Source organism: Scyliorhinus canicula, chromosome 14, assembly GCF_902713615.1.
Source record: "Scyliorhinus canicula chromosome 14, sScyCan1.1, whole genome shotgun sequence".
Lineage (NCBI taxonomy): Eukaryota > Metazoa > Chordata > Chondrichthyes > Carcharhiniformes > Scyliorhinidae > Scyliorhinus > Scyliorhinus canicula.
Genome location: NC_052159.1, coordinates 62,108,778 through 62,126,882, shown reverse-complemented (window position 1 = coordinate 62,126,882; position 18,105 = coordinate 62,108,778). Strand labels below are relative to the sequence as shown.

Here is an 18,105-nt window from a genome sequence, read left to right as displayed (position 1 = left end):
CGCCTCCAATTGGATGGGAACACCCGTCAATCAAAGGCGTCGATCCCACCCTCCGGCGTGTCCGCAATCTCTATTGGTCAGCCTTCAGTGACCGCCCCTTCCGGAGCAGAGGTTAAAGGGTGAGTTAGCGGCATGGCTAGGAAGATTGGGGATGAAGCCATATGAGGCAGCATTTAGGAGTCGGAGGATGGACGGGCTGCGTTGGGCTTTCAGCTTTGGCTCCTGGCGGCCCAGTTGCTGCGAATGGTTAATGGCGGCTCGTTGTGTGCAGGCCGAGGAGCGGGAGCGAATCGGCGAGTTTGTCTTTGCGAGAGACGCCAAGGCCGCCATGGTAATTGGAGCTGGGTGTAGGTTTGTGGGTGCTGGAGGACCTGCTGAACATGAGCCAGGATGGGCCGATGGGAGAGGACGTCCGTGGACACCGGGCGGGCAGCTTTAGTTCAGTTGGCTGGACAGTAGGTCCATGAGCGCGGGTTAAATTCCCGTGCAGGCTGAGGTTATACAGCTTTGCCCCTGAGGTATGGTGATCCTCGGTTTAAATCACCACCAGTCAGCTCTTCTCCTCTTCCCCCCCCCCCCCCCCAACAAAAGGGGAAAGCAGCCTGTGGCTGTCTGGGACTATGGCCATGATGTGGAGATGCCGGCATTGGACTGGGGTGAGCACAGTAAGAAGTCTTACAACACCAGGTTAAAGTCTGACAGGTTTGTTTCAAACATGAGCTTTCGGAGCGCAGCTCCTTCCTCACCTGACTTTATTCTGAAAGTGCCACATTCTAAGCACCTCTGACTCGAATGTTCAATCTGCAACGTGGCCTGTCGCAGGAATAATTGTACCATGAAAATGTTTGATGATCCAGTGTGTTGCATGCCTATGTTGTGAGCTTGTGCTGTTTTTTTCCTAATGGATGAAGAAATAAAGCACAAAATGAGACTGTCTGCTCCTTTTCCTCTTTCCCCTTGCCCATTAAGCTAAACCTTGGTCCTTGTGTAAGCTCACCTTGTCCATGTGCTCCACCTGATGTCTTGACCTAATTCTCACTAAACTACTTGCCAACCAACTTTACTTTGTGTTCACAATGCTGGCTAACATTGTAAATGCGCAGGTATGGACTACCTTTGCCTCTTCAAAATGTCAATCGCCCTATTCATATACTCTTGTCCTTCAGTTTTGTTCATTGTTTAACCTCTCTTTCCTTTCCTTTCATTGCTGAATCTGCCCTTTTTATCCTACAACTTTATTTGTTTCTGCCCCAAGAGGTTCTTCCTCTGGCACAGCATCAAAGTGGTACTAACCAGTATCCATGGTGCAGTTCTCCTCGTCCTCCTTGGAGCATTTGACATTTAAAACACCATTATTCTTGCTTGGTCCCAGACTTGCCTACTGAATTGCAGCAGTGCAACTCCAGCAGGGACTCTTCTCACCCTGGCACTGTTCTTTCTCAGATTCCCCAATGATCTATCCTTGGTGCTCTTCCTTATCCATGTGTAACATTTTGATAAGCTGCAAAAATAGGAGTCGTGTTCCAACTGTATGTGGATGATTTTCAGTTCTACAACTTCACTACCATTCTGAACCCCAATTTAGTGTTACTAAATTGTGTCCAATATTCAGCACTGGATGAGCTTCACTTATCTCCAGTTAAAGCTTGGGCAGGCCAAAGTTGTCAGGCATTGCCACAAGTACTAAACATTTGCCCCTGATTCCATCTGTTCCCTGGCTACTGTTTTGTTTTGAATCTGATTGTTTTGCAACCCATGTGATCTAATTTGACTCTTGAGGTGAGCTTTCTATCATATCCTCTGCACTGCAAAAATCACATTTCCCCTCTCTGTAACAACACTTAATTCCAGGTAAGCTTATGAAACCACCATCCATGCCTTTGTCACCTCAATATGTGGCTAATCCAATGTTAATTTTCCCTAACATCCACTGAATAAATTAAAGAAAGATCTGTTGGCTATTGCTGCATGTGGTTTGCATTCAAAAAAATCATGTCTAATGGTTTTCAACTAATTTACATCAGGTTTGCAATCTCTGTTGGAAAGCTTAACTTTTAAAAATTGTCAGATGAGATGCTTTCTGTAAAATTAATTAGCTTTAAAGCATTCCATATCAACGGGTGAAATTGTCTGAACAGTCTACAACAGTCTGGTCTTAAGGCCCAACAACCTGCCTCTGCTTACCAATGCATGAAGAAGGTGTACTTTGCGTGAAGTTCACGTGAATTACATCCAGCTGTCGATCAATACCTAGTAACAAGTCAGTACATTCAGGTTAGGAGAATGAAATTAGACCAATGACAGAAAGCAAAGGAGAGTGATTTTTAAAAAGTTTTTAAAGGTGAAAAATAGCCTTTAAACCTCCAAGTGCAGGTTATTGTTTACTTACTAGGCTCTTAAATAACATCTGCTCTTTCCAAATTAATTAACCTTGTAAATTATGAATATTCTTTACAGCATCTTTGTATTTTAGATTGCCAGAGTAATTCTGTACATCTCGATGATTGCTTATGCACTGAAGATGAAATTGTATAGTGCAATTTTAACAACAAAGATGCTGATATTTGATTTATTATTGTCACATGTATACAGTGAAAAGTATTGTTTCTTACATGCTCTACAAACAATGCATACCGTACATTGGGAAGGAAGGAGGGACGGCAGAATATTATGTTACAGTTATAGCAAGGTGTAGAGAGAGAGTTTAAAAGAGTTAGAGTGAAGTTTTAGGAGCATAGAATGGGAGTAAAAGATACAATTAGAGGGTATACTGGGCATAGCTTGCAAGAAGTCCCCTCTCTCCGGCGCCATCTTTTCTGAGGAAAAGAAAATGATACCTGTATGATTTCCTTAATTTTAACAAGAATAACCTGTTTAAAATTGGTTAATGTTCTAGTTAAAATAATTGATAAAGGATTATCATTTGAGCAGATTCATGACTAATATCTTTCAGCAAGATTTGGTTGAGCACAAAGTTGCATTGCTGTATTCGGTATTTGCTGAATAATGTGAATTAAGATGTTTTCTCCTATTCTTATTTTACAACAAGTGGTGTTTTGATTCCAGTGGATTGATAAACTGGACTGTTCTGATAAAAAAAGGTTTGCTAACAAGTTGGTGCATCGGAGGTGCTAATACTTCATGTTAGTATCTTCAGCTAGACCAGATCCTGTCCTGACCAAATTAATCCATAAATGACTTTTTTTTTTAAACAGATGAAAGAGGCAGTTTTGAAGGAAGGTCGACAGCTAGACAAGTGAAGATGTTTAAGGGCCATGATGGCAGAAGGCTCTGTCGTTGAAGGTGGATAAGGGGGAGGTGAGGGGACAAATAGGCCAGAATTAGACATATGGAGGTGGGTGGCACAGTGGTTAGTACTGCTGCCTGACGGCGCCGAGGACCTGGGTTCAATCCTGGCCCCGGGTTACTGTCCGTGTGGAGTTTGCACATTCTCCAAGTGTCTGCATAGGTCTCACCCCCACAACCCAAAAATGTGCAGGGTAGGTGGATTGGCCACGCTAAAATGCCCCTTAATTAAAACAAATAATGAATGTAATACTTTAATCTGGAGGGAATGGATGAATGTGGAAGTTTAAATGTGGTTTCATAAATAGGGGAGACTAGATGCAGTTGTAAATGAGGGCATTAATTTTTTTTTATTTAGTGCATGTTCCGAAGTGATCAGTGGGTCAGAACTAATGTGGGATGGAGTACTGTATGAAGTTTTGATGAATTCTAGTCTATGCATGTTTGGAGATTTGAAAGCAGTGAATGGGAAGAGATGGGCCTGGATGTGACACCAGCATGAGTTATTCAGTGGCAGTGGGCCTGAGACAAGAATTGAGTCTGGCAATGTTGCAAAGATCAGAACTGGTGATGGATAAGAGATGGGTTTGACTTCAAGCAGAAAAGATAGTTGTGCTCCCTTGGGTTCAGTGCACCGGGTTTGAACAAGAGCAGAAAAGTATGCCTCTTTCATGTTGTAATTGGATAGAGAGGACTGGCAGATTTCCCTCTAGTCCACAGGTGTGGAGGCCAGTTGTGATATTTCCACTTCTGCCTTGATTGAGATAAGTTAATTTAGGGAAGCGTGGGAATCGTAGTTGCATTTTATATCTTGTGTTGCCCTATTATGTATTTTCTTTTATTCCCTTTTCCTCCCATGTACTTAATGATCTGTTGAGCTGTTTGCAGAAAAATACTTTTCGCTGTACCTCTGTACATGTGACAATAAACAAATCCAATGCAATCGTATCTGGTTGGTTCAATCTAAATACATAAAAATATAAATTTAGGAGTTACTTTTCTCTAGCCAAAAAAATAGTAGTTGTGATTCACTTTCATAGTCTATAATTGGAATTGGTCAAGGTCATATGTGGGATTGGACTTTTAACCAGCTTTCAAATGTTTACTGCGTATAGTTGGACACTTGTGGAATATTTGTGTTCTGGTTTTAAAAGGAGAAATATTGTTAGTACCTGTAGGTTGAGTTCACTGATCTAGGTTGACATTTCAGTACAGTATTGAGTGAATGCTGTATTGTTTTGAGGTACCAACCCTTTGATAAGATGTTAAATGTTTCGGGCAGCATAGTGGTTAGCTCAGTTGCTTCACCGCTCCAGGGACCCAGGTTCGATTCCCGGCTTGGGTCACTACCTGTGCGGAGTCTGCACGTTCTCCCTGTGCCTGTGTGGGTTTCTTCCGGGTGTCCGGTTTCCTCCCACAGTCCAAAGATGTGTAAGGTGGATTGGCCATGCTAAATCACCCCTTAGTGTCCAAAACAGGTTAGGTGACGTTACTAAATTACGAGGATAGGTTGGAAGTGTGGGCTCTTTCCAAGGGCCAGTGCAGACTTGATGGGCTAAATAGCCTCCTTCTGCATTGTAAATTCTATGATTCTAAATCAAAGGCCTTATGTACTTGAAGTAGATGTTGAAGACTTCATTTTATACATTCTTCAAGAAAAGCAAGGCAGATCTCTTAATGTTGATGTGGAGATGCCGGTGTTGAACTGGGGTGAGCACAGTAAGAAGTCTTACAACACCAGGTCAAAGTCCAACAGATTTGTTTCAAACATGAGCTTTCGGAGCACTGCTCCTTCCTCGGGTGAATAGAGAGGTATGTTCCAGAAACATTTATATAGACAAAGTCAGAGATGCCAGACAATGCTTGGAATGTGAGCATTTGTGGGTAATCAAATCATTACAGATCCAGAGATAGGGGGTGATCCCAGGTTAAAGAGGTATGAATTGTCTCAAGCCAGGGACAGTTGGTAGGATTTTGCAAGTCCAGGCCAGATGGTGGGGGGGTGAATGTAATGCGACATGAATCCAAGATCCCGGTTGAGGCCACACTCATGCGTGCGGAACTTAGCTATAAGTTATTGCTTGGCAATTCTGCATTGTCGCGTGTCCTGAAGACCGCTTACACGGAGATCAGAGGCTGAATGCCCTTGACTGCTGAAGTGTTCCCTGACTGGAAGGGAACATTCCTGCCTGGTGATTGTCGCACGATGCCCGTTCATTCGTTGTCGCAGTGTCTGCATGGTCTCTCCAATGTTCCACGCTTCGGGACATCCTTTTCTGCAGCGTATGAGGTAGACTACATTGGTCGAGTCGCACAAGTATGTGCCGCGTACCTGGTGGGTGGTGTTTCAACGTGTAATGGTGGTATCCATGTCGATGATAGAACATAGAACTGCACAGAACAGGCCCTTGATGTTGTGCCGAGCAATGATCACCCTACTCAAACCCACGTATCCACCCTATACCCGTAACCCAACACCCCCCCCCCCCTAACCTTACTTTTTTAGGACACTACGGGCAATTTAGCATGGCCAATCCACCTAACCCGCACATCTTTGGACTATGGGAGGAAACCGGAGAACCCGGAGGAAACCCACGCACACACGGGGAGGTCGTGCAGACTCCGCACAGACAGTGACCCAGCCGGGAACCGAACCTGGGACCCTGGAGCTGTGAAGCATTTATGCTAACTACCGTGCTGCCTTGCAGAGATTGCCCTGGCAGAGTTGTATGGTGTCGGGTCGCTGTTCTGAAGGCTGGGTAATTTGCTGTAAACAATGGTTTGTTTGAGGTTGCGTGCTTGTTTGAAGGCAAGTAGTGGGGATGACCTTGGCAAGATGTTCATCTTCATTGATGATGTGTTGAAGGCTGCGAAGAAGATGTTGTAGTTTCTCCGCCCCAGGAAAGTACTGGACGACGAAGGGTACTCTGTCAGTTGTGTCCCGTGTTTGTCTTCTGAGGAGGTCGGTGCGGTTGTTTGCTGTGGCGCGTTGGAACTGTCGATCGATGAGTGGAGCGCCATATCCCGCTCATACGAGGGCATCTTTCAGTGTCTGTAGATGTCTGTTATGCTCCTCCTCATCTGAGCAGATCCTGTGTATACGGAGGGCTTGTCCATAGGGGATGCGAGGTATATGGCAAATACTCGTGCGACTTGACCAATGTAGTCTACCTCTACGCTGCAGGAAAGGATGTCCCGAAGCGCGGTACATTGGCGAGACCATGCAGACACTGCGACAACGAATGAACGGGCATCGTGCGACAATCACCAGGCAGGAATGTTCCCTTCCAGTCGGGGAACACTTCAGCAGTCAAGGGCATTCTGCCTCTGATCTCCGGGTAAGCGTTCTCCAAGGCAGTCTTCAGGGCACGTGACAACGCAGATTTGCCGAGCAAAAACTTGTAGCTAAGTTACGCACGCATGAGTGCGGCCTCAACCGGGATCTTGGATTCATGTCGCATTACATTCACCCCCCTACTATCTGGCCTGGACTTGCAAAATCCTACCGACTGTCCTGGCTGGAGACAATTCACACCTCTTTAACCTGGGATCACCCCCTATCTCTGGATCTGTAATGATTTGATTACCCGCAAATGCTCGCATTGTCTGGCATCTCTGACTTTGTCTATATAAATGTTTCTGGAACATACCTCTCCATTCACCTGAGGAAGGAGCAGTGCTCCGAAAGCTCGTGTTTGAAACAAATCTGTTGGACTTTAACCTGGTGTTGTAAGACTTCTTACTCTTAATGTTGATATTCCTCAATGAATACCATCAAAATCAAATTGATTTATCTTGTTTGTGGGATCCTTTGTACAAATGACTGCTACATTTTCCCCAACTGGACTATTGTGTCCAATCCTTGACATCACGTCTTTCCATGCACATGAAGGTTTTGGGAAGAAGTTTACTACAATGGTTTGGAGAATTGAGGATTATAGTTATGCGAGTAGACTGAAGAAACTGGCATTGTTCTCCATGGACCACAGAAGATTGATATGAGTTGATAGAAGTGTTTAAAATCTTGAAAGGTTTAGACAGTATATAAAGAGAAAATGTTTCCAATGGCTGAAAAGTTGATAGCAAAAGGACACCGATTTAAGGGGTTGATTTAAAAAAAAAAAACAAAAAAAAAACGTGATTCAGGCAATGGGTGGTTTGGATTTGGAATGTGCTGCCTGATTGGGTGGTGGATGTAAATCCAATACTTATCTTCAAAAAGAAAATTGGATAAATACTTGAAGGGAGAAAAATACAGGGATATGGGGAAGGTTAGAGGTGTAGGAACTAACTGAATTGTTCTTTGAAAGAGACAGCTTGGTCCGATTGGCCTCCTTCTGTGCTGTACTGTGATTTGACTGATAAACAATGCAATCCACTACGAGAGGACACTTGAGACAACTCTGAGACATGAAGTGACATAATAAAGGCAACTTATTTTTTATCAATCTGGCTGAAATACAGCATTTTGGCTGGAACTCTACTATATGATTCTTCAACTTGCCACTTTTGGCAAGAGCAAATTTACCAAGAAACATCTAATTCGTTGGACTCGCCTTAATGCTGAGCTCCATTGCAAACTCTCACCATGGTGTCAGTTCAGCCTCAAAATTCATTGCTAAATTGAGAACCTGAACCTAACAATCACAAGATTTAACCTTGTGGCTATATCTCCACATGTGAACTGTCTGAGCTCTAACCTCTCAACATTATCACATTGTTAATTTAGTTTCTTTTCAATTTTGTTCAAAGGGTGGGCGTCTTCTCATCAGGAAATTAATTGCTGAAAAACTGAAGATTCCTTGGAATGAAATTCAGCTGCAAAGGACAACAAAAGGAAAGCCATTTCTGGCAAATCCTGTTCTTAACACTATCCCAAATTTTAATTTCAACATCTCACACCAAGGGGATTACACCGTTTTGGCAGCTGAACCTAATCGGCAAGTTGGTATAGATGTCATGAAGACTGATTTACCAGGTAAGGGGACTTGAAATTGCTTCTCTAATGTAGGACAATTACATTTGCAGCAAAGGTTTTGAGGATAACCATTACCCCTTCATCATCTATGGTACTTCTGTTCAGATAGAACGCTCTCTTGTCCCTCTAAATCTTGTGATCTACTCAGGCAGAGTGACAATTGGCCATCTGAGTTCCACTAACCGATAGGTTTGACTGCTGATCCATATATCAATCATTTGGTGGCACGTTTGTTTTTAAAAATGTCTCATCAAATGTAATGTACAATTTTTGTAAGTGTTTTGCAGGTACAAGGACACCTTTGTCAGACTGCTGTTCATAGACTACAGCTCCGCCTTCAACACCATTATCTCGACAAGACTAATAACCAAACTGTGCAATCTTGGACTTGACCCCTCCCTGTGCAGCTGGATCCTTGACTTCCTCACCAACAGACCGCAATCTGTCAGGATAGGAACAGCATCACCTCCACAATAGTCCTCAACACCGGGGCCCCGCAAGGATGTGCTCTCAGTCCTCTACTGTACACTCTATACAAATGACTGCGTGGCAAGATTTAACTCCAACTCAATCTATAAGTTTGCGGACGATATGACTGGTGGGCCGTATCTCAAACAACGACTAATCAGGCTACAGGAGGTAGATAAATCACTTGGTTGCATGATATACCGAAAACAACCTCTCTCTAAATGTCGGAAAGACCAAGGAACTGATCCATCGACTTCAGGAAGCGTAGCACGACGCACACTCCTGTCTGCATCAATGGCTCCGAATTGGAGATGGTTGATAGCTTTCGGTTCCTCGGGGGTCACTCACCAACAGCCTGTCCAGTCAAGAAAGCCCAACAACGTCTCTACTTCCTATGGAAGCCAAAGAAATTTGGCATGTCTGCATCGACTCTCTCAAACTTCTACAGATGTGTGATAGAGAGCATCCTATCCGGCTGCATTACAGCCTGGTATGACAACTGCTCAATCCAAGATCGCAAGAAACTGCAGAGTGTGGTGAACTCAGCTCACTGCATCATACTAGCTTGCCATCCTCCCATTGATTCTGTCTACACCTCCCGCTGCCTCAGGAAGGCACAGAGCATTATCAGAGACCCCTCCCACCCAGGCATTGCCTTCTACCAGAGCCTTCCATCAGGCAGAAGATACAGAAGTCTGAAGATCCGCACATCCAAACATAGGAACAGTTTCTTCCTCACAGCTACAAGGCTGTTCAACGCCTCTCCCTCGGACTGAACTGTTCCCTGTAAGAACACTATTCACGACGCCCTCTGCTGCTCTTGCTTATGTATTTGCTTTGTTTGGCCCCTTGTTCCGCACTGTAACCTATCCCGATGTACCATCTGTCAATGTTCTCTGTTGATTATTCTTTTTGTCTACTATGTACATACTGTGTACGTTCCCTCGGCCGCAGAAAAATACTTTTCGCTGTACTTTGGTACATGTGACAATAAATCAAATCAAATATAAATAATATAGAAGACTTGGTTCTAATTTTCTTCTTCATATCGCAGGGGGTGGAGGGCTATATTTTCTTCATGTGTTAATTATAGTAAATATGCACATTGAAATGTTGAAACACATTTAGCACTGGAAGGAAACTTTTTTACTCCTGGCTGCCAAAAGATAATTGCCATCATTTTCATTGTAGATTATAGTAATCCTGTAATGATTTATATTATTTATGTGAATCTGGATAGATGATGTAGTTATCCACAATGTTTATTTATTTTGGGAGCAAGCATATTTTTGGAAATATATCTTTGACTTTGTTCTTTTCGGAATGTCATTTGTAATGTGTATCAATGGTCTTTGGAAACTTGGCTCTAGTCCAGTATTTTGCAAACCTTTTTTGCTGGGGCCCATTTTTACCGACCTTCACGACCCACGAAGGCCGACCTTCGTGACCCACCATTTTCTCTTATCTTTATGTGACCTGTGAGCCAGCTTGGTCCTTACAATCTCACTCCAATCAGGGCAGCATGGTGGTTAGCATAAATGCTTCACAGCTCCAGGGTCCCAGGTTCGGTTCCCGGCTGGGTCACTGTCTGTGCGGAGTCTGCACGTCCTCCCCATGTGTGCGTGGGTTTCCTCCGGGTGCTCCGGTTTCCTCCCACAGTCCAAAGATGTGCGGGTTAGGTGGATTGGCCATGCTAAATTGCCCGTAGTGTCCTAATAAAGTAAGGTTAAGGGGGGGGGGTTGTTGGGTTACGGGTATAGGGTGGATACATGGGTTTGAGTAGGGTGATCATTGCTCGGCACAACATCGAGGGCCGAAGGGCCTGTTCTGTGCTGTACTGTTCTATGTTCACAGGAGGAGAGGGCTATGCGCACATTCAGTTGGTTCCTTTGTGTTGTCTTCCTCTTTATGAGGACGAAAAATCCAACATCGCGCATGTAGGTCGTTGTGAAGAGCAATAACAACAAAATGCTTGTTTTACTCTCCACTTAGTACTCCTTGGAAATGCTGCTCCAGAATGCTGACAGCCTCATTTAGTTGTGGTGTTTTTAATGCGCTGTTACAGGTGAGGCACAGAAGTTTAGTTTCTTCCTTTGGTGTTAGCTGTAAGTTAACAATTCACTCTGGGGTCTCAAACTCAAAAGGGATTTTTCACCCACCGCTTCTCTCTAAAAATCTGAACTTCTCTGCTACAGTGTGGGGCATTTTCTCTTTAGCTACACTGTTAGCTACCATGTAAGAGGCTAATTGTACTTTTGTCATTCAGTGTAAAATTACTGCTGAGGATGTCAGCTGATGCTTTGAAGTCCTGACTGCATCATAAGACCATAAGACATAGGAGCAGAATTAGGCCACTTGGCCCATCAAGTCAGCTCCGCCATTCAATCATGGCTGATATTTTTCTCATCCCCATTCTCCTGCCTTCTCCCCATAACCCCTGATCCCCTTATTCATCAAGAACCTATCTATCTCTGCCTTGAAGACACTCAGTGAATTGGCCTCCACAGCCTTCTGCGGCAAAGAGTTCCAGAGATTCACCACCCTCTGGCCGAAAAAAAAATTCCTCCTCATCTCTGTTTTAAAGGATCGTCCCTTTAATCTGAGATGGTGTCCTCTGGTTCTAGTTTTTCCTACAAATGGTAACATCCTCTCCATGTCCACTCTATCCAGGCCTCGTAGTATCTTGTGTGTTTCAATAAGACCCCTCTCATCCTTCTAAACTCCCAACAAATACAGACCCAGAGTCCTCAAACATTCCTCATACAACAAGTTCTTCATTCCAGGGATCATTCTTGTGAACCTCTGGACCCTTTCCAAGGCCAGTACATCCTTCCTCCGATATGGGGCCCAAATCTGCTCACAATACTCCAAATGGGGTCTGACCAGAGCCTTGTACAGTCTCAGAAGTACATACCTGGTCTTGTATCATGCCCTCTTGACATGAATGCTAACATTGCATTTGTCTTAACTGCCGACTGAACCTGCACATTAACCTTAAGAGAATCGTGAACAAGGACTCCCAAGTCCCTTTTGTGCTTCCGACTTCCGAAGCATTTCCCCATTTAGTAAATAGTCTATGCCTAAATGCATAACCTCACACTTTCCCACATTGTATTTCATTTGCCACTTCATTGCCCATTCTCCTAGCTTGTCCAAATCCTTCTGCAGGCCCCCCTGCTTCCTCAATACTATCTGTCCATCTACAGATCTTTTGTATCATCTGAAAACTTAGCAACAGTGCCTTCAGTTCCTTCTTCCAGATCATTTATGTATATTGTAAAAAGTTGTGGTCCTAGCACAGACCCCTGAGGCACACCACTAGTCACCGGCTGCCATCCTGAAAAAGACCCCTTTATCCCCACTCTGCCTTCTGCCAGTCAGCTAGTCCTCTATCCATGCTAGGTTCTTACCCTTAACACCATGGGCTTTTAACTTATTTAACAGTCTCCTATGCAGCACCTTGTCAAAGGCCGTCTGGAAATCTAAATAAATCACATCCGCTGGTTCTCCTTTGTCTAACTTGCTTGTTACCTAACAGATTTGTCAGACACAACCTCCAGGCTTACTGGCCCATAATTTCCTGTTTTCTCTTTATCCCTCTTTTTAAATCATGGGGTTACATTAACTACACTCCAATCTGTAGGAATTGTTCCAGAGTCTATAGAGTCTTGGAAGATGACCACCAATGCATCCACTATTTCCAGGATCACTTCCTTAAATACTCTGGGATGTAGATTATCAGGCCCTGGGCATTTATCAACCTTCAATCCCATCAATTTCCCCAACACCATTTCTCTGCTAATACTGATCTCCTTTAGTTTCTCCCTCTCTGAACCCTGAGTTTCCCAGCATTTCTATTATGTTCTTTGTTTCCTCCTTTGTGAATACAGAATCAAAGTATGTGTTTACTTTGCTATTTCTTTGTACCCTATTATAAATTCCCCTGTTTCTGGCCGTAAGGGACCTACATTTTTCTTCGCCAATTTTTTTCTCTTCATGTACCGAGAGAATGTTTTACAGTCAGTTTGTTTGTTCCCTGGAAGCTTACACTCGTACTCTATTTATACCACCTATACCAGTCCTTTGGTCGTCTTTTTGTGAATTCTAAACTGCTCCCAATTCTCAGACCTGTTGTTTATCTTGGCCAATTTGTATGCCTCTTCCTTGAATCAAATACTATCTCTAATTTTGCTTGTAAAGCTAGTGGTTTGGCTTTTCACCTTTGTGCCAGATAGAAATAAACAATTGTTGCAGTTTCTCCATGCGCTCCTTGAATGGTTGCCATTGCCTTTCCACAGTCATCTGTTTAAGGCACCTTTCCCAAGCGATCATAGCCAACTGGCACCTCATATCATTGTAGTTTACTAAGATTCAGGATCCTAGTCTCAGAATCAGCTATGTCACTCCCCATCTTGATGAACAATTCGATCATATTATAGTTGCTTATCCCCAAGGGATATTGCACAATTAGAAGCCAATGATTCCGTTCTCATTACACAGTAACCAGGGACTTGGGTTTAAATTACACAGTATTCTCTGGTTAGTTAATTAAGAAGGGAAATATAGAGTATGAGAGTAAGCTTGTGAGGAACATAAAAACTGACTGTAAAAACTTGTAAAAGCTTCTATAAGTATGTGTTGAGAAAAAGTTGGGTGAAGGCAAATGTCTTGCTGGGATGTCTTATTGCAATTATGCAGGGCCTTGGTGAGACCACACCAGGAGTATTTTGTGCAGTTTTTGTCGTCTTATCTGAGGGAATATAGAGGGAATGCAAAGAAGGTTCCCCGTACTGATTCTTGGGATGGCGGGACTGATGTATGAGGAGAAACTGAGCTGGTTAGGATTATATTTGCTGGAGTTCAGAAGAAATCATATAATAGAATCCCTACAGTGCAGAAGGAGACAATTCGGCCCATCGAGTCTGCATTGACCCTCTGAATGAGCACCCTACCTATTCCCACTCCTCCACCCAATCCCCGTAACCTCATCTAAACTTTGACTACGGGGCAATTTTTTCATGGCCAATCCACCTAACACGCACATTTTTGGACTGTGGGAGGAAACCGGAGCATCCGGAGGAACCCACGCAGACTCTTGGGGGAACATGCAAAACTCTACACACAGTCACCCAAGGTTGGAATTGAACCCAAATCCCTGGCGCTGTGAGGCAGCAGCGCTTGCCACTATACCACTGTGCCACCCCTAGCATGAGGGTGATTCTCATAGAAACCTCTAACAGAACAATACAGAGTAGATGCAGGAAGCATGTTACAGATGGGAGTCCAGAACTAGGGGCCACAGCCTTGAGGATACCGGGTAGACCATTTAAGACTGAGATAAGAAATGTCTTCACCCACAGAGTGGTGAGCCTGTGAAATTTGCTACTGCAGAAAGTAGTTGCGGCCAAAACATTATATGTTTTCAAGAAGGAGTTTGGATATAGCTCTTGGGCTAAAGGGTTCAGGCAAGGAAAACAGGAACAGGTTGCTGAGTTGGATGATCAGCCATGATCATGAATGGCGGAGCAGCCTCCCAAGGGCCGAACCGCCTCCTCCTATTTTCTATGTTTCTTTAAGTGTTACTAACTGTCAGTTAACTTTACTGACACCAAAATTTAATTATTGTAAGTATAAAGTCTCATTCCTTCAAGTTCTGAATTGTTTTCTGAGCTTCATTTTTTTTAAAAAAAGGCAAATTTTACATTATAATTTGGTTTCCTTTTCCTTTCTGTCTCTCAATCCGGTCTTCCTTTCCCTCTCTTTTTACTTCTCTTACTGTGGGGTGGCTTGGTTGGCGCTGAGGACCCTGGTTCAATCCCGGCCCCGGGTAACTGTGTGGAGTTTCCACATTTTCCCCATGTCTGCGTGGGTTTCCTCCCCCAATATAACCCAAAGATGTGCAGGTTAAGTGGATTGGCCACACTAAATTGCCCTTAATTCGAAAAAAAATATAATTGGGTATTCTAAATTTCTTCTTTTTTTTTTAATTCTCTTGCTGTAGCTGATTTGACACTGAATTTGCCGTCTTTAATTCTGCCTACTTTCCTATCTTTCTGTTTCTTTCTCAAAGCTCATGTATCATCAACTTGCCCTTTCAGCAGCTTTGTGGGCAAACCATTGAACTGAAGTGTGCAGGTATAAACCTAGATTAACAACAGACTTGCAGATCCCTGCTGCAGCAGAATCTGGCTGAATATGTTACAAATAGTTAGCCTTTTAATAAGAAATCCCACAGTTCTATTTTGCACATTTTCTCCTTTCAATACCATGCACTTTTGTTCTTCATTCCGTATCTTTGGTCCTGCTAGTTCCTTATATCTGTATTTTAAAATAAAATAAATTTAACGTAAATGATACATGCAACTGTAGATAGGATGGAGTAAAGCAGAGCAACGTTTTTATTCTTTCCGGGGATGTGTGCGCCACATGGATGACAGCCGCATCCCCAAAGACCTGCTCGATGGAAAGCTTGCTTCGGTACAGGACCAACAGATCACTCATGTTTATGTTACAAGGATGTCTGTAGGCAAGACCTGAAGTTGACTGAACAAAGAAAATTACAGCACAAGAACAGGCCCTTCGGCCCTCCCAGCCTGCGCCAATCCAGATCCTTATCTAAACCTGTCGCCTATTTTCCAAGGATCTACTTCCCTCTGTTCCCCGCCTGTTCATATATCTGTATAGATGCATCTTAAATGATGCTATCGTGCCTGCCTCTACCACCTCTGCTGGCAAAGCGTTCCAGGCACCCACCACCCTCTGCGTAAAAAAACTTTCCACGCACATCTCCCTTAAACTTTCCGCCTCTCATCATAAAATCGTGACTCCTTGTAATTGACACCCCCACTCTTGGGGGGGGAAAAAGCTTGTTGCTATCCACCCTGTCCATACCTCATAATTTTGCAGACCTCGATCGGGTCGCCCCTCAACCTGTCTTTCCAACAAAAGCAATCCTAATCTACTCAACCTTTCTTCATGGCTAGCCCCCTCCATGCCAGGCAACGTCCTGATGAACCTCCTCTGCACCCTCTCAAGCATCCACATCCTTCTGGTAATGTGGTGACCAGAACTGCACGCAGTATTCCAAATGTGGCCTAACCAAAGTCCTATACAACTGTAACATGACCTGCCGACTCTTGTACTCAATACCCCATCCGATGAAGGGCGGCATGCTGTATGCCGCCTTGACTACTCTATCGACCTGCGTTGCCACTTTCAGGGTACAATGGATCTGAACTCTCAGATCTCTTCTCTACATCAAATTTCCCCAGGACTCTTCCATTGACCGTATAGTCCGCTCTTGAATTGGATCTTCCAAAATGCATCACCTCTCATTTGCCTGGATTGAATTCCATCTGCCATTTCTCTGCCCAACTCTCCAATCTATCTGCAACTCCACTAATCTTAGTATGATCTGCAAACTTGCTAATCAGACCACCTATACCTTCGTCCAGATCATTTATATATATATATCACAAACAACAGTGGTCCGAGCATGGATCCCTGTGGAACACCACTAGTCACCTTTCTCCATTTTGAGACACACCCTTCCACCGCTACTCTCTGTCTCCTGTTGCCCAGCCAGTTCTTTATCCATCTAGCTAGTACACCCTGGACCCCATGCGACTTCACTTTTTCATCAACCTGCCATGGGAAACATTATCAAACGCCTTACTGAAGTCCATGTATATGACATCTACAGCCCTTCCCTCATCAATTAACTTTGCCACTTCCTCAAAGAATTCTATTAGGTTTGCAAGACATGACCTTCCCTGCACAAAACCATGCTGCCTATCACTGATAAGTCTATTTTCTTCCAAATGTGAATAGTTCCTTTCCCTCCGTATCTTCTCCAACAGTTTGCCTACCACTGACGTCAAGCTCAAGAGGTCTATAATTCCCTGGATTATCCCTGCTACCCTTCTTAAACAAAAGGACAACATTAGCAATTCTCCAGTTCTCCGGGACCTCACCCGTGCTCAAGGATGCTGCAAAGATATCTGTTTAAGGCCCCAGCTATTTCGTCCCTCACTTCCTTCTGTAACCTGGGATAGATCCCAGCCAGACCTGGGGACTTGTCCACCTTAATGCCTTTTAGAATATCTAAAACTTCCCCCTTCCTTATGCTGACTTGACCTAGAGTATTTAAACATCCATCCCTAACCTCAACATCCGTCATGTCCCTCTCCTTGGTGAATACCGATGCAAAGTACTCATTAAGAATCTCGCCCATTTCCTCTGACACCACGCATAAATTCCCTCTTTTATCTTTGTGTGGGCCAATCCTTTCTCTAGTTACTCTCTTACTCCTTGTCTACGAATAAAAGGCTTTGGGATTTTCCTTCACCCTGTTAGCCAAAGATATTTCATGACCCCTTTTAGCCCTCTTTATTGCGCGTTTGAGATTTGTCCTACTTTCCCGATATTCCTCCAAAGCTGCTTCAGTTTTAAGTCGCCTAGATCTTGTGCTTCCTTTTTCATCTTGGCTAGTCTCACAATTCCAACTGTCATCCATGGTTCCTTAATCTTGCCATTTCTATCCCTCATTTTCACAGGGACATTTATATCCTGCACTCTAATCAATCTTTCCTCCGAAGACTCCCACATTTCAAATGTGGATTTACCCTTAAACAGCTGCTCCCAATCCACAGTCCATAGCTCCTGCCGAATTTTGTTATACTTGGCCTTTCCCCAATTTAGCACTCTTCCTTTAGGACCACTCTCGTCTTTGTTCATGAGTATTCTAAAACTAACGGAATTTAGATTGCTATTCCCGAAGTAATCACTGACTGAAACTTCAACCATCTGGCCGGGATCATTCCCCAATACCAGGTCCAGTATGGCCCCTTCCCGAGTTGGACTATTTACATACTGCTCTAAAAACACTCTCCTGGATGCTCTTTACAAATTCTGCTCCATCTACACCTCCAACATTACACGAGTCCCAATCAATGTTGGGGAAGTTAAAATCTCCCATCACGTCCACCCTATTGCTCCTACATTTTTCTATAATCTGTCTGCATATTTGTACCTCTGCTTCATGCTCGCTTTTGGGAAGCCTGTAGTAAAGTCCCAACAATGTTACTGCACCCTTCCTATTTCTTAGCTCTACCCATATTGCCTTGGTGCTCGAATCCTCCATAGTGTCCTCCTTAATCACAACTGTGATATCATCTCTGACCAGTAATGCAGCTCCTCTCCACCCCTTTTACCTCCCTCTCTATCCCTCCTGAAGCATCTGTACCCTGGGATATTTAGTTGCCAATCTTGCCCTTCCCTCAACCAAGTCTCAGTAATACCAATAACATCATATTCCCAGGTACTAATCCAAGCCCTACGTCCATCTGCCTTAC

At 43.8% G+C, this 18,105-nt stretch overlaps 1 protein-coding gene across 2 annotated transcripts in view; it reads left to right on the top strand.

Annotated features, from left to right (window-relative positions):
- Window positions 1-125: 125 nt before the first annotated feature.
- Window positions 126-18,105, top strand: part of aasdhppt (aminoadipate-semialdehyde dehydrogenase-phosphopantetheinyl transferase) — an 81,672-nt gene continuing 63,692 nt past the window's right edge. The window contains exons 1-2 of one of the 2 annotated variants that reach the window (XM_038817657.1): window positions 126-331; window positions 8,059-8,284. In XM_038817657.1, coding sequence (XP_038673585.1) covers window positions 152-331; window positions 8,059-8,284 — 406 coding nt within the window. In that variant the 5' untranslated portion in view covers window positions 126-151. Of the gene's footprint in view, window positions 332-605; window positions 657-8,058; window positions 8,285-18,105 lie in introns of those variants that run through there. The other variant, XM_038817658.1, reaches the window with a different exon arrangement.